Source organism: Netta rufina, assembly GCF_964035555.1.
Source record: "Netta rufina genome assembly, chromosome: 1".
Classification (NCBI taxonomy): Eukaryota; Metazoa; Chordata; class Aves; order Anseriformes; family Anatidae; genus Netta; species Netta rufina.
This window is the reverse complement of record NC_140123.1, coordinates 81,817,647-81,838,743: the sequence shown is the minus strand read 5'-3', so window position 1 is coordinate 81,838,743 and position 21,097 is coordinate 81,817,647. Positions and strand designations below refer to the sequence as shown.

The 21,097-nt window shown below is 37.3% G+C and overlaps 1 protein-coding gene across 2 annotated transcripts in view; it reads left to right on the top strand.

The window, feature by feature from the left end:
- The window catches only part of RPS6KA3 (ribosomal protein S6 kinase A3), a 75,675-nt gene extending 57,982 nt beyond the window's left edge, over nucleotides 1-17,693 (top strand). For both annotated transcript variants that reach the window (XM_084283384.1, XM_084283383.1), the window contains exons 16-22: nucleotides 1,780-1,869; nucleotides 6,147-6,305; nucleotides 9,778-9,939; nucleotides 10,124-10,200; nucleotides 11,304-11,421; nucleotides 12,238-12,378; nucleotides 13,424-17,693. In XM_084283384.1, coding sequence (XP_084139510.1) covers nucleotides 1,780-1,869; nucleotides 6,147-6,305; nucleotides 9,778-9,939; nucleotides 10,124-10,200; nucleotides 11,304-11,421; nucleotides 12,238-12,378; nucleotides 13,424-13,546 — 870 coding nt within the window. In that variant the 3' untranslated portion in view covers nucleotides 13,547-17,693. The remainder of the gene's footprint in view (nucleotides 1-1,779; nucleotides 1,870-6,146; nucleotides 6,306-9,777; nucleotides 9,940-10,123; nucleotides 10,201-11,303; nucleotides 11,422-12,237; nucleotides 12,379-13,423) is intronic.
- Nucleotides 17,694-21,097: the final 3,404 nt, after the last annotated feature.

Here is a 21,097-nt window from a genome sequence, read left to right as displayed (position 1 = left end):
CATGACACTGAATATAATAATATATAATAGTGGTGTACCTTCCAGAATAAACTTCATCTCTTTGCTTGCTGGTTTTTAATAAGGATTCTAATGTTATTTCAATGTTATTCTATCAGGCTTTATAACACTTCTTTGAAGGCATTGAATTCTTAATTGCTGAAATCCATGGAATTCACAGAAGTGCAATAAGAAATCTATTTTTATTGTCTTTCATCATAACACTGTGGAGCTGGATAGTTAACATGCAGAAGTATAGGTTAGCAGACTTTAAAAATGGAAGGGAAAAAATATTTAAATCATAGACTCATAGAATGGTTTGGGTTGGAAAGGACATTAAAGACCACAAAATTCCAACGCCCATGCTGTGGGCAGGGACACTTCCCACTGGACCAGGTTGCTCAAAGCCCCATCCAGCCTGGCCTTGAACACCTGCAGGGATGGGGCATTCACAGCTTCTCTGGACAACCTGTGCCAGGGCCTCAGAGCACCCTCACAGTAAAGAACTTCTTCCTTATATTTAATCTAAATCTACCTTTTTAATTTAAAACTACTACTCCTTGTCCTACCACTACAATTCCTGGCAAAGAGTCCCTTCTCCAGCTTTCCTGCAGGCCCCCTTTAGGTGCTGGAAGGCTGCTATAAGGTCTCCCCGGAGCCTTCTACTCTTGTACTATGAAGCAGTTCTTTACTTGAATTGTTGAACAATTGACTACTCACATATGTAAAACGCAAAGATAAATTTAGCTTTTTTTTTTTTTTTTTTTTTTTTTTTTTTTTTTTTTTTTTTTTTTTGCTGTATCCTTGTACACGGTTTGTCTACTGGAAAGTCTCCAACTTCAATTTGGTAGTCACATACTTGTCATTATCCTGGTTCTAGCCAGGAACAGATATGAGTTCTGTGCTTGCGATTTAGAGTAAGTTCTTGAAACTGGAAGAAAATTACTGACATAAATTCTCTAAGCTGTAACATTTATTTTATCTGTTGTCTCTGTGGCTTTTTTCCACTCAAGGGATCATGAAACAAAGAATTAAGTTATCAGTGTCCAGTATGTTAGTATGACACTGCTAGCAGAAGGGCTGTAGGATGTCAGGAGGAAGAAGGCATAAGATATTAGAGCAAATTATACATTTCAGAAGGAGGAAAAAGGAGAAGGACTTTTTATATGTTTATGAATAAGAATACTTTGTAAATAGGGCCAAATAATGTGGGTTGTTTTTTTTGTTTGTTTGTTTGTTTTTTCGCACGTAGTACTTCTGAGCCTAATAGCAAGCATCCAGAGATCCAAATGAAGTTTCATGATAGAATGTTTGTCTGAATTAACTTTAGGCTTTCTTTCCTTCTTCCTATTTTTGATTCCCTTACTCTCCTTCTTTGTCTTTTGCTGCACTAAATAATTGTTTGAGATTAGCTTTGGGAAAGCTTTGGGAGTTCATTAGCATTGTCAAACCAGTATCTCAGGTCAGGAATTTCCTATTTTATTAAATGGTGGGTGACTGAAGTCTCATCCACTAAGCAGCCTTGCATAATTTATCACAGCCTGAGGGATCAGATCACTTACCCACCAAAATTGTATTCAGCTGAGAGATCTTTGCACCTTTTTCCAACTTTCTTCACTATGTCTCGCTATCCCAATTTAACTTGGTTTTGGTTATATTCCATACCCTTTGCCAATAATGATAAATTTTGCTGATGTGTTTCTGCTAATGAGCACACCGAAGTGTTGCACTACATAATATTCACAAAAAGAGTCATGTCTGCATGTCTATTTGCTCTTACAGATCATTGACAAGAGTAAAAGAGATCCAACAGAGGAGATTGAAATCCTTCTGCGCTATGGACAGCATCCAAATATTATTACTCTAAAAGATGTAAGTGATGTGTTAAAGACATCCCTTAGTACGTTACAATTGCATATTACTTTTTAATTGAGCAATGAAAAACTACATGCTTCAGATTTGTTATTGATTTTCAGTAATTAATAATAAAATGTTGTAATACCATTTGTTCAACAATATCCAATTTTTTTACTGAGTTGGCTCATTGTCATCTTTTAAAGATGCTCATATTTTTGTACAGTGTAGGCTTAAGCAGCCAAATAATTCATCATTGAAAAAAACTAGCACACAATTCATTTTAACATTGGCTGTACTTTTAAAGGCACAAGCAAGGTTTTTGATTGCTCATTTAGCTTTGAACCTACCTTTGTTTTCCTTAGTCAAAAGCAATTTTTTTGTTTTTACATAATAGTGTACTGAGTGTTTGAGGTTAGCATAAATACCCAAAGCAGTTTTCATGGACAGTAATGAGTAGCATTTAGTACTGGATAAAACCTCTTCGTATCACTTTTCTTTACGCAATATCTTTATCCAGTCGTTGTATGGAAGTTTGCATCTGGTTATTTTTTCCTATGTTGTGTTTCTGACCATGGAAACACTTCAACCACAAAACCCGAAGAATAACAAGTCAGGTGGTAGAGTTCTTTCATAATGAGCACTGGATTCTGATTATCTAACAGAAAGAGAACTGTATTTCTTTGATTAAAACATATGTTTAATTAATTTTTTACTCTGCAAGAAGGTATTCTGGTCCCTGAAAAAAACAAACATCAATCAAAACAGAGCTAGCCATTTCCAGGAAGCTGAACTGGAGGCAGATTCTCGGATATTTTGAAGTCCTTAAAACAGTAGCTTGTAAATACTGTGGAAATAAGTACTGGAGAATGCTCCCAAGAGTTTGTCTACAATAATTTCTCTGGTTTATTGTTACGTATTTTGACCCTTTCTTGGGACAACAAAATAAGTCACATACACAAAGTACCCAACCATGAAGCTTATACCTCATTGCATGTTGGGGATCACAAGTCAGGTGTTCTATGATCACAATTACGGCCACGCTTTGTTCTGCTTCATGTGGTTGGACAATTATACAACCTGAGAGCAACCACGTTCACACAAACTGCATCACCATTCAGCTTGCTTTTAGTGCTGCGTGGTAGGTTTGTCTGTTAACTAAATTCGTAAGAAAGGTAGTTATTCAGGCAGGAAGAGAAACACAGGGAATTACAAGTACTTATCTGGTAAGTACTTGAGAATCCCAGGCAGCCTTGACTAGTTGCCTCTTATGCCAGATCATTCTCCTTTGTGATTAATTCTTCATAATTCTCAGTTATCTTCCAGTAGGAGACATCTTTCGTTCAACCAACAGTAATATACTAAGTGCAAAAGGTTACTATAAAAAAAAAACTCAAGTCCACAAAGGAGAAGAGAAATGACTGTAATTCTCACTTACTTTTACTTCAGAGCAATTCCACAGGCAAAGCTGGTGGAATTATGTCCAGTGCAAGGAAAGAGACATAGGAATCGTATGTATTATGAATTTGTATAATGTCCAGTACTGTATGAATTTAACATTATTTTAAGTTTTCGTTGAATTTAACATTATTTTAAGTTTTCGTATAGATGCTTGGGGCAGATTGCTTGCATGTCCCATAATAATGTTTTCAGAGGAAAGAATAAGGAGGGGTAGGCCATTGGACCTCAAACTCATTGTGGAATACCACATGTTATGTAAATAAAATTTAATGTTGATTTAACTAAATTTTTCAATCAGTTCCACATCAAAGTTTAGTTACTTCTATTCTGAAATTTTAAAACAAATTTTCTGGCATTTAAGTGCATGTCTTGGAAATTACTGTTTTGCAAGAAATAATATTTTCTTCTTGTCTTCCAAAAAAAAAAAAAAGCAGTAATATTTGAATTTAACTTAAGATGGAATTTCTCACTTTTCCCTGACCTTTTTTTAATGGAATTTAATTGTAAGGTGTTTGGATTAAAACAATGGATATTCAGAACAGTGAATTCTTTCTGCAGTGCAGGATCCTCTAGGGTTTTTCCTTCCGATTGTTATCAGTGTTTTTTTTTCAGTCACACAGTACATAAACAAAAGGAGTTATACTGTGCTAAATCAAATGCTCTTATCCAATATCCTGCCTCTGATGGTGGTTAGTAGTGGATGCTTAGGAAACGGTGTAAGAACTGAGGAAGCACAGAGCCTCCAACAGTCCATTGCCTAGGAACTTCCTGTGCCAGACCATTATATGTATTTTCCCTTTTTTTTTGCCTAATACTGTTCTGTAACAGAACTTCTGGCCCATTTTTATTTAAAACATTGGCTGAATAATCTATTCAGAAGCTTTTTGGAATCCTGAATGCAGTATATCTAGTCTTCCTCTTTAAGTGCTTATTTATGACTAAAAAAAAAAAAAAAAAAAAAAAAAAAACAACAACAACAAAAACCACCTCCAAATATTGTATGTGAAACCTTATCTCACTTTATGAAATCGGTGTTCTCTCTCTCCATTGTATTGTTTTCTTCAGTTGCCTACATCTTTTGGTTTTCACTCTAGTTTCTTACAGACTGATCTTTGGGGTGTCCCTGGAATTCATTCTAAAAACTGACAGTGCATTTATGATCTCAGCATAATGCAGTGCACCTGATGGTGAAGGAAACTTCAAGAGTATTTATTTGGTACAAACAGCTTCCTGGAATTAAGTTGATTAGAGAGATCAGGGCAAGGAGAAAGATTGAGGGCTGTTTTGGTGGTGTGTTTTTGTTTTGTTTTCCTCCAAGCAAAGCAGGGCCAGCAAGGGTTAGCAAATGTTGGAGCCAAATGCAGATTTGCTCAAATGTTCCCCTGCAGGAGTGAGATGTGCGTGCTTCACAGCGTCAAATGAAATAACTTGTTTCCTCATGCTATACTGGGATTAGAGGCAGCATTTAAATATATATATATATATATTTAAAAAATATTTTTAAAAAAAAGTAATAAAAAAGGCAAGCTAAAACACCATTTTACTGTTTAGAATTATATAATCCTACTTTTTAAACCTGTGTAATATTTCAAATCTTAAACACATTCAGATGATTAGTCATTTATATGTAATGGGGGGCAAATTGCTGTTAAAGAAGAACTTAAAAACCTGTCATGTTGTTGTCATCTTAAGATCATAAGCTTGTGAAAGCCTGCAGACTTATCTAATGCTCTTCCTCTTTTTTGTAGTTGGTGAGAAAATAATCCTTTTAGTAAAGAGAACAAAAACTTATAAGCTTAGAAAATTTGAATTTTCAGACTGAAACCAAACTGTAGTTATTAGAAGTGCTTAGTAGCATGTATTTGCCAGATAATTTGACAGAGGAATTGGAATAAAAGCTTGCTTAATTTAGCTGTTATCTATTCCTAAATCTATTTTGCTACAACTTGAATAATTGTTTCTACTTAAACAAGCTAGTGTTTATTTCTCACACATTACAGAAGAGAACAATTCCAACATCACCATGAAAAATAGATTGAAATAACAACAAGGAACAGAGTGTGAAAGGTTTCTATACAGTAAAAAACAATTTCTGAGTTAAGTCAAAACTCCAAGAAAGTGAAATTAAATGTTTAAAATGTGTTTTGCTATAGTTTAGTCTGTAGTGCCCTCTGGTGGTACTGTAAATAACCTCTCAACTATTGTTACCCGAGAAGATGAAAGCTATGTACAAATATTTTACATAACTAAAAGCGTGTGTGTATTCATTTTAGACTTTGGTGTAGGCTTTATGTGAAGGACTATGTATAAATTGTGTGTTTTTAAATAACAGTTTTGTATACATTGACTTCATTGTACACAGATTACTTGAGGTCAATGTTTTTCTGACTGGTTGGTTGGAATGGTCTCCGTTCATATTTGCAATTTAGTGTAATAATTGCTTCTAGAATTGGCTCTAGTTTTGCTTAATTAGATTAATTTCCATTTATTTTTCTGATTTTTCCCGTGTCTGGTTTAATGTTTCAGTTATTAAATATGTATGCAGCTATTTGAGGACAACTACATGTTACTCAACCTTTTTTGTCTTAAAACTTTTACGTGCCAATACTTTTGAGTTACTTCATTACTGTAGCACCTTTCTGTAGATTGTTTTGTGCTTATTTCTGAAGATGAACGATGTGTGAATACTGCGTGGGGTAAGAAATATGAGAAAAGTAATTGAAGTGGCTTATCTAAGGAAAAAGTTTGTGGACATTCCTGCACTATCTCTGTGCATTTCACAGAAACAGAAGCAGCATTTTTGAAGTTTACATCTCTATGTACTTTTTTTGCAGGTGTATGATGATGGAAAATATGTGTATGTAGTAACAGAACTTATGAAAGGAGGAGAGCTGCTGGATAAAATTCTTAGGCAAAAATTTTTCTCAGAACGAGAAGCTAGTGCTGTTCTGTTCACAATAACAAAAACAGTTGAATACCTCCATGCTCAAGGGGTAAGTTTTCACCTCAGAGAAAATGCTTAAAGATGCAAATGTTCTTCTCTTTCAGAAATAGAAACCCAATTTCTTACATGTTCTTCTTCACAGTAATTAAGTAATTTCTGGTAAATTATTACATTTCAATAGAAAAGTCTTGTTACAATTATAACATTCATCATAAGTCATGTACATGTCCAGGTAGCAGTGATGGCACAATGGTTTCTCTTGTCCTTCATATAGTCTCTGAGCAGTTCTGTGGAATATGCAGATAATGACTAATAGAATATGAGAGGAAGTAAGCCAAGAAGTGGTGCTGGGGCCAGCATTGTTGCTTAGTGATGGGATCTACTGTAGTCCCAACCTCATGCTGTGACAGACTTTGAACATCTATTATTTTCCACCTGTTATTCTTGAAATTTCTTCCCCTTCTTGTTTCTGAAGTTTGACTTGTAACTCCTGCACAATAGCATCAGGAAGTTGTAGTAAACTGTTAAGAAAAAGAAAATTAATGTTTCAAGATATTAATCTGGAGACAGAGGAAGTAGTTCAGAGAGAGAAGGCAAGTGTGGTAATTGCATGGCAAGAATGGCAAGCTTTGTTGCATTTTTAAGTAAATGAGAAAAGTAGGACAGAAAAGGCAGAAAGCAAGGGTGCAAGGAAAAAGACAAGTTAATAACACCTATTTTTATTATTATCCAAGAAAAGAAGCTTCAGAATGAGTAGTATTCACATTATTTTAAGAAACACAGGATACTTCAGCGCACTTTTCTGTGAGCTCTTATTTCAGAAAACCTGTGATCAGAATTATCTGGTGTATCTTACTGTGTGATTCATCACTTCATTCAAGCACTTGCTTATGAGTAGTTTTTTGATCCTGTATGTGCTTAGAATCTTTGGCCAGCAGCACCTGAGACATGAATAAACCTTAACTTCTGTACAGAAACAAATAATAACTTGATTCTTTTTGACCACGTGGCCACAAAAGCCCAGTGTCTTCGTGTTGAATAGGGGTGTTGGGAATTTTAAGTAGAGGGTTGGGAGGTTTTTTTCATTTATGTTTAATATTGGTATTTGTAAATACTGGCATTTTAACTTTCATTGTACTACATGCTCTTTGAAACTTATGGAAACTTTGTCTACTTATCATAAGTACACTTCAACATGAAAGATTGTCAGATAGCTAAATAGTAGTCTATTCAGTAGTCTATCTAATTCTCGCCTGGAAAAGTCCAATCACATTTTTTTTGGACACCAGAGGAGCTCACTTAACTATGGTGTTAGTAATCTGATTTGACAGGTTCTGGATGTGTGCTGTCTCTGCAGCCCTTCCCAAAAGACATTCCTCATGGACATGCAGAGGATACTTTTGAGCTGAAAACATAGCTAAGCAAGGAAGGAAATCCTCCTCTTCAGGTTAAGCAATACTTCTAACTCTTACCCAAACCATTTTAAATGTGTTAAGGGCTTGCATAAAACAACGAAGGGCTAGCACAATAGACATCACAAAAAGCATAAACAGGAAGTATCATGTGATCTGGAGTATGCTGGTAATGATTGACACTGATAATCAAAAACATGATACTAAGAAATAAAGAACTGAAATGTCCTGCATATTGTTTTTGCTGTCTACTGTTGCTGTAAAATAGTGTTATTTCTGGGCAAAATGTCAATATAATCTAAACAATCTGACATTTTTAAAATTCACCCTTGGGAAAGCAGATTTGTACAAGAAGGTATGTTATTCTAACAAAAAAAAAAAATGTTTCCTTAATAATATTTAGGGTTTCGATTTGAACTAGACTGTTAACACTTACTCTTCCTTGCACTTAATTGTTTCCCGTTCTTCCCCCCAAGAAAAATGAAACTTGGACTCCTTCTAGAAGCAGTCTGACAAACCCACAGATCTTTGTACTTCCTTTCAACCCTGTTTAGCATATATTAAAAAAAAAAAAAAAAAAAAAAAAAAAAGCACAACTAGATTAAAACTGTGTTTTTTTTCCTGCCTCTTGGAACAATGAGGGATATTTCACTCATTAGACAAAAACAGATTCTAAGGTTCAGAAAATGAGGGCTACCAGGAGTCATTTCTTTCATAAACTGGGATCTCAAGCCAGGGTTTTTCACTTAGCATCTGCCACCTCTGATTCTTTAAGATAGTTTTTGTTTTTCAGCTTCAAAGACACATTTGTAATTTTAGGTATTTTATTAAGTCTGGGAATTGCAAATTTCATGTGCTAAAAAAAAAAGTCTCTAGTAAGTAGGCTCAATTGTAAGTGGCTTTACAATTTGCAGACCCTCTGCAGTCTTTTACTTCTTGGTCTTATTTTCCTGAAACATAGCTTCTGATTCTGCATATCACTTTTAGGAACTTTGGGATATCTTCTCATTCTAATGTAATTACATCCTTAGAATGTTCCACTACAATCTTTTTGAAGAATAAAAGAGCTTTCTATTTAAATTTAACCGTGAAAAGTTGTGTTTAATATTAATCAAATACATTGGACAATCAGGAAGATTAAGGCCTTCATAGTAGTTTCACTTAAATTCCTGATAGAAGATGTTCAAATCCAATATACTGTCTAGAGCCATATATACTCTTTTCTTTACAGAGAGCAATGCATCTTGAGACTTCTAAGATAATTTGTCTTGTGCAGAAAATAGGTGTAACAGGTCATCTGATTTCAAAGATTGTCCTTACACTTTACAGGTTTTATTAAGGAGTATTGCAACATAGCTTCAGAGAAGATAAGATTCTGCTATAACTTTGGCAGCTTTTATAGTTTTTTTTTTTATCAAGTGTTTTACATCTCAAATGCATGCAGAACAACCATAGGGGAACCAGTATAGGCTTTTATGAAATGTTAGTCCATTTGAAAATTATATCTGTATTTTTTGACAGAGCTGTATTAAAAACTCTCCTTAATGTTTGGCTATAAATGTTTGCACTGAGGTTAATTTAGTTTATCAGAATTGAATACAGAGAGTTATTCCTCTCTGTATATGTTATTCCTCTCTGCAATAACTGGTGTGTGGTTATGTGACACAGGGGCTCAGCATCAGCTAAGGACATCCATGATTGCAAAAGGTATTGATAGCCAGAGGTTCTGCTCTAAAGAGTCTCATATACCTATAGATATAGAGACTCCTACGTATGTGAGACTCTTTAGATCATATGTATATGTATAGATATGTATATTTAACATATAGGTACATGTTAAAATGCAAATACATGCATTTGCCCCTTAGAACAAAACATCTTGGTTTGTGGTTTTGCTGGGGTTTGTTGGTGGTGGGGTGGAGTTTTCACATTAGAATTGCACTACTCTGGATACCACTGAGTGTCAGAATGCTACAGTTAATGTCAGACGCTAGAAATCTGACAGTGATTACTGATGAGTTTGAAATTAAATAGCAGAATAGATGATTACAATAGAAACTGCTTTCCCCTCTTAAGTTTATTGTATTTTGTGGTTTGTTTTTTTTCCAGGTTGTTCATAGAGACCTGAAACCTAGCAATATTCTTTATGTTGATGAATCTGGTAATCCAGAATCAATTCGAATTTGTGATTTTGGCTTTGCAAAACAACTACGAGCAGAAAATGGTCTTCTGATGACTCCATGTTATACAGCAAATTTCGTTGCACCAGAGGTAAATACCAGGATAACTAATGCCTCGATTTCTTTGATGGGATTTTTTTTTGCTAGTTAGGTGTTTGTTTCATTCTTGTATAACAAGTGAAATCACTTCAAGAACATTAAACATCTAAGAGCTTAATGTTGTTATTGCATAATCTAAGCATTTTTTTGCAGAAAAAAATATTTGTCTCCCTCAGGTTTTAAAGAGGCAAGGCTATGACGCTGCATGTGACATATGGAGCCTTGGTGTTCTGCTTTATACTATGCTTACTGGGTAAGAGTTTGTGTTTTTTGTTTGTTGCCTTGCTTTACTTTAGAATAGCAAGCAAAAAGAAAATAAGCATGTAAACAAAAAGAAATACATGTATAAGCCCACTATTGAAGGTGTTTGTCAGGACAGTAGGACACAGATCATTCTCAACTTCAACTGCAGTGGAAGTTAAATATGTTTTGCCTTTAACAGAATCCAAATTTGCAGGAACTGATATGGAAAATTCTCAGTTCCTCATGTCACATCTACTTCAGGTGTTTAATTTCTGCTTTATTGTGATTTAGGAGTAAGAGTTGGCTATGTGAAAATTAGCTGAATAAGCAGCATATATTTTGAAGGAAATATGTTGCAAATATAATTGCAGTGCTTTGAAGCATGATTGTGGGCAAAACTCAGCTGTTGAATAGTTTGAAGTGATGCAATTATGATATAATAAATGCTATAGAAATGTTTGTATGCAACAGACATGATGTATATAAAAGATGACAAATAACTAATTCAACAAGTTCAAAACTAGCTCCACAAGTTCAAAAGATAGCTGCCATTGCACCTGCTAGATAATTTTTTTTTATGCTGGATTGTTGTTGTTTTGTTTTTTTTTTTTTAGCAGCGTTGCAGTATTTTCAAATAATGATAATGTTACTAACTCTTAAAGGAAGTGTTGAATATGTTTGTTTTTAAATATACATATAATTCTTTTTTGTTTTGGATGTTCTGATAGCGTGAATGCTTATAGCAAAGCAAGTAAAATTGCTACACCTTTGTATCAAAACAGTATTCTTTTTCAGATACACTATGAAGTCTTCACATTTCATTGTATAATAGCTTTATTACTTCACTAAGATATGAAGGTTTAAGGACTACTTTATGCAATTCAGGAACCACCAATAGTTAGGTTTCTTAGAACCAGTAAAGAAAGAATACATATGGTAAGAACAGTCAGTGTCATGCATTTTCATACCTGTTAAGAATACATGCTCTTCCAGCTATTTAGCTATCTGTTGCCTATAATTATGTTGAACTTGTTGAATATTGTAATAATTTATAGTAACAGTTGAGGTCCAGATTATGGAAGTAATTAACATTGAAATTGTTTGTTTAAATAGCTACACTCCTTTTGCAAATGGTCCTGATGATACCCCAGAGGAGATTTTGGCCCGAATAGGTAGTGGGAAGTTCTCTCTCAGCGGTGGTTATTGGAATACTGTATCAGATACAGCAAAGGCAAGTATATTTGCTTATTCCTTTGGGGGATGAGAAATAGATTTCAATATAATGTGTTGCTAATAATGTATATATCATATCATACATGATTTGATACATTTCATCTGTTATTATTGTTACTTCAAAATACTGAGCTGATCCCTTATATATTAACAAGTTTTTAAGATCCTTTTGTGTTTCAACAGTCACTTGCATGTAGGAAGAAAATTAGGGCTGCTTTATACTATAGTTGTTAACAATTGTCTTAGAAATAGATCATGTTTTATCAGCATTTCACATAGGTGTGCAACCATCTGTGTCACAAAATGCTGTAATGATACTTCATGTGGAAGAATGACATTCAAAAAAATCATTCAGAAAATCTAAATCAGGAGACTAAAAATATTAGAATGTGCCCCACTGATTCAGGCTAGAAACGTATTTCACGTTTTTCTGTTTGGGTGAGTTCTTCAGAGTTACACAAGACAGTTCATCTCATACTCTTCCGTTAGGATTTGAGTAGTTTATATGTTGAAGTACTAGAATTCAATCTTCAACATGCAGAGCTGAAAGATTGTTAGACAATGGGAAGATAAGCAAGGGGAAGGATTATCTATTTTCTCAGTTGTTTATTTCTCAGTTTTGTTGCCTAATGTCCATTCAGTTGCATAACTAAAAGATGTAGTGTTAGGTACTGCTCAGCAGCTTTTTAGCTGCTTCAAATGGATGTTATGAACCTACATTTATACTACTAAAATTTTCAATTTTGAACTGTAGTAAGTTTTAAAGCTGAAGTTTTACTGTTACTTGCATTGACTCCTTGTGTATTATTGACAGGATCTTGTTTCAAAAATGCTTCATGTTGACCCACATCAAAGACTGACTGCAGCCCAAGTTCTTAGCCATCCCTGGATAGTTCACTGTGACCAGTTGCCTCAATACCAGCTGAACAGGCAGGATGCTCCACATTTAGTGAAGGCAAGCAGATATTTGTTCATTTTTTTCTGTTTAGCCATAATAACTCTAAAGAAAATAATTAAAAATTTAAAGACATACATGTAAAGTTACTGTAGATTGTGTTTTTTCTAAATACTGTTTAAAAGTTACAATTGTTGATTTAAGTTGCTTTAAGCAATAAAGTGATCTTGTTATATACAAAATAGGATTTCATAAGAGCACATTTGCTGTCCATAAATACATGTATAATATGTTTTAAAAAGACTCATTTTCTGAGGTTCGAAAGTTATTGTACTTTTAAGGAAGTTAAACTTACCAGTATGAAACTGAAGTTAAAAAAAAAAATCAAATTTCTAAGTGGAAATGTCATGTGACTATAGGGCAGATGAAAAATAGTTGAGCTAATTTTAAAGTGTTTTTTTTTTTTTTTTTAAGTCAACTTTTTCAAAATTCTACTCCTGTGTATTCCACACTACCCCATCAGTTTTGTGTGGAAAAAAAACAACAACAACTGTCATGCAACTTTAAAGGGATCTGAAAAATATAATTAACATTCCGTTTGAGTCAGTTACTAGAAATTTCTAGCATCCAAAAACAAGTAGAAAGTGGAGCAAGTTTTGATCCCATGGCTTACAATGTTGTGTTTTTAAAAGTGTAAGAAAACTTATGTGCTGAATAATGTTGGTGATTTTTAAATATTTTGTTGAAAATGGAAAAGGTTATGGAAGTTATAAGCAGAGATGGCCCACCAAGTATTTCACAAAGCATGGAGAGAGAACTTGATTTTGCAGTATTTCTTATACCTTCTATTTTTTGTTGTTTTTTTCTTAATCAGGATAAAATCACTTCAGATTGATCTGAAAATTATTTGTTATATGTGAGTTTTGTAGTGTAATACTGCTGTTATTTGAGTAACGCAGTGGTGTGTTTCTGTTTCGTAGGTGAAAATAGACTGAAAGTTAAAACTTGTTCAGAATGTCTAATACTTAATGTTGTGTTATCTATAATAAATGCATCACTCACAATGCAATCTTCTCATTTTTCCCCCTTGGCATTCTCACAACAGGGTGCAATGGCAGCGACTTATTCTGCTTTGAATCGTAATCAGTCACCGGTTTTGGAGCCAGTTGGCCGTTCTACTCTTGCTCAGAGGAGAGGTATAAAAAAAATTACCTCAACAGCCCTGTGAAGTGACCTCACCCAGATATTTGGTACCATGGTATAAGATGATAGCACAAATCATGGCGACAGGTAGCACATATCTGACAGATACCTGCAAGCACACTCTGTCCCAGCTGGTACCTATAATGCTGCTGCTCCTGCTGCTGCTACTGCTTTCATCTATTCTCGCTTTAAAAACTGTTGATGGCAAGTTACTGATCTTACTGGAGCTTCAAATGGAGTGACAAGTGGAAACACGATGAAAATGATCATGTTCACAATTGAATAAACCAGAAGAATTACAAATGCCACCTCTGTCAAAAATACACTGAATAAAGCACTCTGCACCACATAGCATTATTTTTTATAAGGAATATTTTTTGTCCCCTAACATATTCTTTGTTACAGGTAGAGATGGACAGTTTATGTTAAGCACTTAGCTTAAATGATCTGTTTATATTAGCACTATATACTTTGTGCCATCCAACATTTTGTATGTTTTTGTAAACAGTTCATGAGCAGCACATTTCTGTGCTGTTTTCTTTAATGTATACATGCCTTGTTTTACTTAGATATTATTAACCATTTTGACAATTAAGTCTGATTAAACAGTTCACCTGGATTAATCAGCATTGTTGGACAGCTCTAAAAGAAGCCTGACTGTTAAACAGCTATTGAATGTAATACTATGAATATGTATTTCTCCTTGCCTATGTTTTTTCTACATTTCCATGTTTTTGACGCTGCATGTCATGTTATAAAAACCAGGATGCTGTTTATAGTATTCAAAATTTAAACAGTGGATCTCTTGCCATACTATATATACAGTAGATAATATAACCCAGAGAAAAGATAACTTGCTCCATATCTCACTATGTGTTCTGTTCCTCCTCTCCTCCCTTTTATTTTGCCCCATCTAATCTCTGGACTCAGGAATCATTACTAAATACTTTCGGATAGAGGACATTTCTATATTGTTTATTCTTATAATCCATTGTTAATATTTTAGCTCTATTCTGTGACTTTTTTGTTTAAGCTGCAGAGGATTTGTTCAGTGAATGTTGGTATTATAGAAGAAAGGCAGCATTGAAGAGAAAGCAAAACAATGTCCACTAATAAGCCCGGAAAAAGCAGGTTTAAACTGCATTCACTGTAGTTGGAAAACTGATGGATCCAATGTTCTGCCAGTTAACTTCTCATAATTTTAAGTGACAGCCTAAACAAAACACAGAGAATCATGCTGATCTGTCTGGGATTGGAAAAGGTCATTGTAATTTACCATGAAAAATAGTATTTTTCCAGGTTGGGTAAAGCAAAACTGTTCAGAAATGAGTGTTCTCACTTTTCCACAGCTGAAAGCAAATTTGTAATAGGGGTGGAAGACTTGTTTTTAAATACTAATGCTAACTTTTAATGCTCTGTTCTCCTCGTATCTTCAGTAGTTAAAGACATGTCTTGATAGCTGGTCTTGAAAGCTCAACTGCCCAAATGAGAAGGCACGCTGGAATGTGTCTGAACTGGGATGAGTACCCAACTCCACCAAAATACTGTGCTACGTCAGCTTGATCCAGAGATGAAAATGGTTGTTAGGACCTCCAGCTTTAAAAAACGTAGGTCCAGGTGAACATCTCTATGTGAACCAATACAATTGAAAAAGTAAAAGCTGTGATTTTACATGAGAAGGTGTTTTCTTGATTAGTAGTATAACATTTCTTTTATAGTGATTAATTTGCTGCTTTCCCTGAAATCATCAGAGGGGAAATCATCTTCACAACACCACAGATTTGCTTTATGTGAATGTGAGAATGTTCCTTCTGACACAAGTTTTCCCAAGTTCTTTGGGAAAACTCCCTTTGTTAAACTTGCAAAGGATCCCATTTCATTTCCCTTCTTAAAAATCTGTTAAATATTTAATCCATGATGATAATTTGTCCCAGTGCTGATCTCATTTATTTGGCAAAGCTGCTAGAAAATCAGGCTCCCTAAATCCAGATCTAGTACTTCATCAATACTCCAAAGATGTATTTTTTTTATTTATATTTTTTGCTTTTACATGCATGGTGTTCTTCATATATTGCCTTTAATGGCTAAGGAATTGGTTTAGGAGCAAAGATACTTAATGACCATCAATCTCAGAAACTTAAACACACAGTTCTTCAGGGCAATTAGCAGTTTTCCCTTACATGGTGCTCTAGCATTGAAGTTTACTTCAGCTGTACAGGTACATCTACCCTTTGTTCAAGAAACATCTTTAACTAGTAGCAGAAAAAGGCCATCTTGACTTTTTGTTGTTGTTTGACAGTGTCTGCAGTTTCAGTGTCTGCAGTTTCAAAAAAACTTCACTTTTCAGAAAATGTATTTTCAGCTCTATGAGTGACTGTAAGTCAGACTTACCAAATCCTAGAAATCATGCCTTCTGGAATTGTTTTTAAAAGTGTTAATCTGAATATTGTCATATCTAGTCAATAAACAAGATGTAAAAGTGATACTGTTGAAGTAAAGGAATGGCAGTACTTGCTAATGTGTTGGTAATACTATTCCAGTTCAGGAAGGAGTTTCTCCCATGTTCTCAATGTGCATAGATAGCTGGCACAGAACAGATTGAAAGGAAGTATTAAGATGCTTCTCTATTGGCAATTATCCATGTTAAAATAATATAAAAATCTCATTAGTTCAGCCATTTTTTGTAGCTCTCATGCTCACTGGTCATGAGTCAAATAGCCAAGCAATGTCAACTCCTGCATTTTAGGTTATCTACATTCTCAAGTAAGCTGATAATTTAGTCTAGATTTGACAGATATTGCTACTGTTTTGTATGTAGTGACACAGGATGAACATTTAGATGTCAGTAAAACAGGACGGTTTAGTGTATGATGATGAAGTATCAGATGTGTTGAAGTCTAGATCCACTATTTTTTTCAAAGTTGCTTTCTAAACAAAGTTAGAAATGGCCCATCTATGCAGGTAGTACATTTTACAGGCTAGACTTGCTTCTATACCTTTCCTCCATTTTTGGATCTATGTTCACAACTTTCACATTTACTTTTGGTTTTCTAGCTGCAGTTTGTTAAAAGCTGTAAAGAAATCCACATAATGCTTCTTTGAATCCTAGCACCTTTCTATTAGAATGTACGGGTGAGACACTGTTAGATTCCCTGCTGGACTGCTGCTTGGTACAAAGCATAGCAGGATACCAAGTTCTGGAGGATTTAAAAAAAAATAAAATAATAAAAATAGAAATGCAGGTGAATTTCCTATATGTAGCCCATCATCTGTTTTTAGTGTGAAATTACTGTACTTGAGAGCATGAGAGAACAGCGGGGGAGAGAGTAGTTGCAATACTCATTTAATGCCATCTGTATCTAGTAAGGGCAAAGTTCTTCATTCAATGTTACAGTAATTATGAATAAAACTTATAGGGAATTTTTCAAGGGAATATTTAAAACCTTTTTTCTAAAGAGTCTAGGGCATAAGAAAATAGATTTGCGTGTCCGGGTTTTTTTTTTCTTTTGTTTTTCTTTTGTAAATGTGGTGTACCAACTAAAGCTGTGCTTTTTTATTACTGGAAGGAAAGGATTCAATGTATGCTGGTCCTCAGTAAGCAGCAGTGGTTAATGGATGAATTTTCACTTATGAAAATGATGTAAATTAGCTTTATCTTGATACTCTTGACCTAATCAAAGGGAAGGTGTACTTATGAGGGATGTAATTATTTTGCAACCTAGATGGGGGGGAGTCTACTTAAAAACATTTTTAAAAAATGACAAAATCACAGATAAAATATTTTTCTACAATTCTATACAATCATACTTTATACTAGTTTTCTCAGCATGGCACGTGAGTGAGTCTAAGGTACTATTCCAGGAAGTCAGTGGTATTGTACCTTATTCTAGACCATTACAATAGCATCTGATAGATGCTTGGCACTGCTGTCATAGATTTGAAATGCTAGTTAAAAAAAATGTACTGAATACTTTAAATGATTGTTTTATTCAGAGTTTGATCTAGGAAATGTTCCAATCATGCTATTACTGTGTAATCAGAACTGTTCCAGATATAACTATGAACAGTTCTGGAGAGATAATGTTGCTTGTACTCCTGTCTAATGGCAGGTTTTGTAGTCTTCAAAAGAAATTGAAATTTCTACTATGAATAAACTTTCAAACATATTACAAGTTGCTTTCTTGGATAGTCATTTGTTCTGCCCAGTTATAAATCCGTTGTGTGTGCCCATCACTAACACTAGACTACATTTGCAGCATACTGGGGTGGTTTTACTCAGGTGGGCAGCTAAGCTTTACACAGCCACACTCTCACTCCCCCTTCTCAAAGGGGAAGGGGGAGAAAATACAACACAAAGGGCTCAAGGTTTCAGATAAGGATGTTTAAATAAAGGGTAAGGGGAGAGGAAAAACAAACAAACAAAAAAGCAATGGCCCCGCAGAAGCACAGAGAGAGAAAAGCAGTAACACTATACTTCCCACCAATGAGTGATGCTTGACCACGTCCTTGAAGCAGGACTGCAACACATGTAGCTGTTGTTCAGGAGGACGGAAGTTTTCACAATGAGAGCCTACCATTCCCTTCTTCTTCCTTTTCCCACCTTTTATTACTGAGTGTGACACCACATGGCATGGTTCGGTTTGCTTGGGTTAGGTCAGCTGCCCTCGTGATGTCCCTTGGTCTCTCTTGTGGGTGATAAGGGATATGTGATACACCCACTCAATGCCATGCCTCTTAGTCCAGGAGGTGACAAGATTATTTGGGAAATGACTCCAATTGTCAGACTCAATTCTCTCTGGTGTACCATGACGCCACAGCACTTGCCTTTCCAGGCCCAAGAGTGCTTCAGGCCATGGCATGCTTTACAGGTAATGTTTCCAGCCACCCAGTAGTTGCTTCTACCATGGTGAGTATGTACCGTTTGCCTTGGAGGGTACGTGGGAGTGCTCCGATATAGTCAATTTGACAGGCCTCACCATATTGAAAGCCTAGCCATCTCCCCCTGTTCCAGGGAGACTTTACCTTCATGGCTCTCTTGATTGCAGCACAGGTCTCACACTCATGGGTAACCTGTGTGATGGCCTCAGGGGTCAGGTCCCCGCCTCGATCACGAGCCCATCTGTATGTGGCATCCCTCCCCAGATGTCCTGATGTTTCATGGGCCCATCGAGCGACAAACAGCTCACCCTTACGTGCCCAGTCCAGGTCCACCTGAGCCACTTCAAGTTCTGAAGCTCCATCCACCTCTGTGTTGTTCTGATGTTCTTCCGTAGGGCGACTCTTGGGCACGTGGGCACCTACCTGACGTACCTTTACACCCAGGTTTTCTACCTGAGCAGCAATATCTTGCCACAGGGTAGCAGCCCATGTAGGTTTACCTCTGCTCTGCCAGTTGCTTGGTTTCCATTGCTGCAACCACCCCCACAGAGCATTTGCCACCATCCATGAGTCAGTGTGGAGGTACAGTGCTGGCCATTTTTCTCTTTCGGCAATCTGTAGGGCCAGTTGTACGGCTTTCTTTTCTGCATACTGACTCGACTCCCCTTCCCCTTCCACGGCCTCCACAACTCACAGTGGGGGACTCCACACAGCAGCTTGCCATTTCCGATGGCTCCCTAGCACACGGCAGGATCCGTCAGTGAACAACACCTACTGCTTTCTGTCTTCTGGCAACTCTTTGTGTGGTGGTGCCCCTTTGGCACGCGTTACCTTTTTGTCGGCACTCTGAAATCCCTGCCCTCTGGCCAGTCCATGATCTCTTCCAGGATTGCTGGGCGGCTGGCTTCAAGCGGGTTCTAGCCTGCTGAGAAATTAATGCTACCCACTTACTCCAGGTAGCAGCAGTTGCAGGGTGTGCAGTGGGGATTTTCCCTTTGAACACCCAATGAAACACAGGCAGCCGTGGCGCCCAGAGGTGCTGTGCTTCTTTTCTTGATGAGTGTGACAGCACATGGCACGGTTGGGTTTGCTTGGGTTAGGTCAGCCGCCCTGGTGATGTCCCTTGGTCTCTCTTTGCCCACGCGCAGCCTGCTGGCCCTGGGGAGCTGGAGGGAGTCCCGATGCGGTGCCAGCACTGCTCAGCAGCAGGCACAGCACCGCTGTGATACCAGCGCTGTCCTATCTCCCAGCGCAGAGCCCAGCGCTGTGTGGGCTGCTGCAGGGAAAGCTGGAAAGTTAACACCGTTCCAGCCAGAGCCAGCACACCCAGCCTGGCCAGAGACCCCGGATCCTCAGGCACTGCACTGAGCCCCTGCAGCTGGGCAGCAGCACTCCTGAGCAGCAGCGGCTGCAAGAGGCAGCGGTGCTCTTTGAACCTCTTTTACCTAACAGCAGGCTGCAGAAATCCTCAAATGACTTCTCAGAAGTGTAACCACTGCTAACATACAACCAAGCCCAAAGATCATGTCTTTATTGGAGAGAAGAGATGGAACCAAAGGCTAGCTTCCCTCAACCAAGTTTCTCTTAGACACTCAAGAGAAGACACTCAGGGATGGTGTTAAACAATATAATTTATTGTCTTTTTACTTGAACTAATGCTTCTAGAGGGGTCCACTCCCCTGGCAGCGTGGGCAGTTGCTGTGCTGGTCGTAATGGCAGCCTCTGCTGCAGGACTCGTGGCAGCAGCATCTGCAGATGGATCAGGCGAGAGTCTTCAATTCGTAGTTTTGTTGGAATGCCAAAACCCAGCTGCAGGGTTGTCCTTATAAACTACACGTCTATTTCTATTTAGGTAGCTATTCTATATCGGAGAAATCATCTTGTAGAAAAAAAAAAACTCAACTATCTGACTATTCCTATGCATCTAATCGTTCTAGGTATTCCTCAGGGGAAGCTTGAAGGGAACTACGAGGAGAACCATTAAGTCGGGCATTGGAGCAACTGAGGGAAGAAACAGCCAGGTTGTTCTCAACCAGGGTTGCAAACAAACCCATCTCTGCCTGCAGCTCCATCAGGAGGGTGCTTCTTTGAAGGGCATTTGCTGCTGCAGGGTTCGCCCCTGCCGTCTCTTCCATGATGTTCTGCATCCTGAGCAGCTTCAGCAGCAGAGACTTCCCCAGCTGACCCACAAGCAGGCCCAGATCACGTTGGCTTTTGAGGTCCTCTTCTTTCCACTCCTCTTCCACGCTCAACTCCTCCTCAACTTCATCATCTTCCTCTCCTACACCCTCATCCTCGCTGCTAGAGCTCCAACAGTCAGCAGCAGCATTGCCCTCAGCTTTTCTCTGTCTGGGCAGCCAGTACATGCCAAACAGTATCAGAGGCACTTCACAAAGCGCCCAGAACTGCCAGTGGTGGCACATGGTGAGGAGTACGAATACTGCGCTGTTCCTACTCTGCAGCTTGCTCCCCTCCTCAAACTCTTGCAGCAGCTGCGACATCTCCTGCCTCATCATCGCCTCTCGCTCTTGCATGAGGTCCTGGGTGACCTTGTCAGGCTGGTCCCCAACCTGAAGCATGAGCTGTAGGAGGCTCAGCACCGACAGCACGTGAACAATCATGATAGCCATGGTCTGGAAGAGATGGGAGAGAAGGGGCTCAGCAGGGCTGGGTGCGAGGGAGCTGGTGGCTGGGGGAG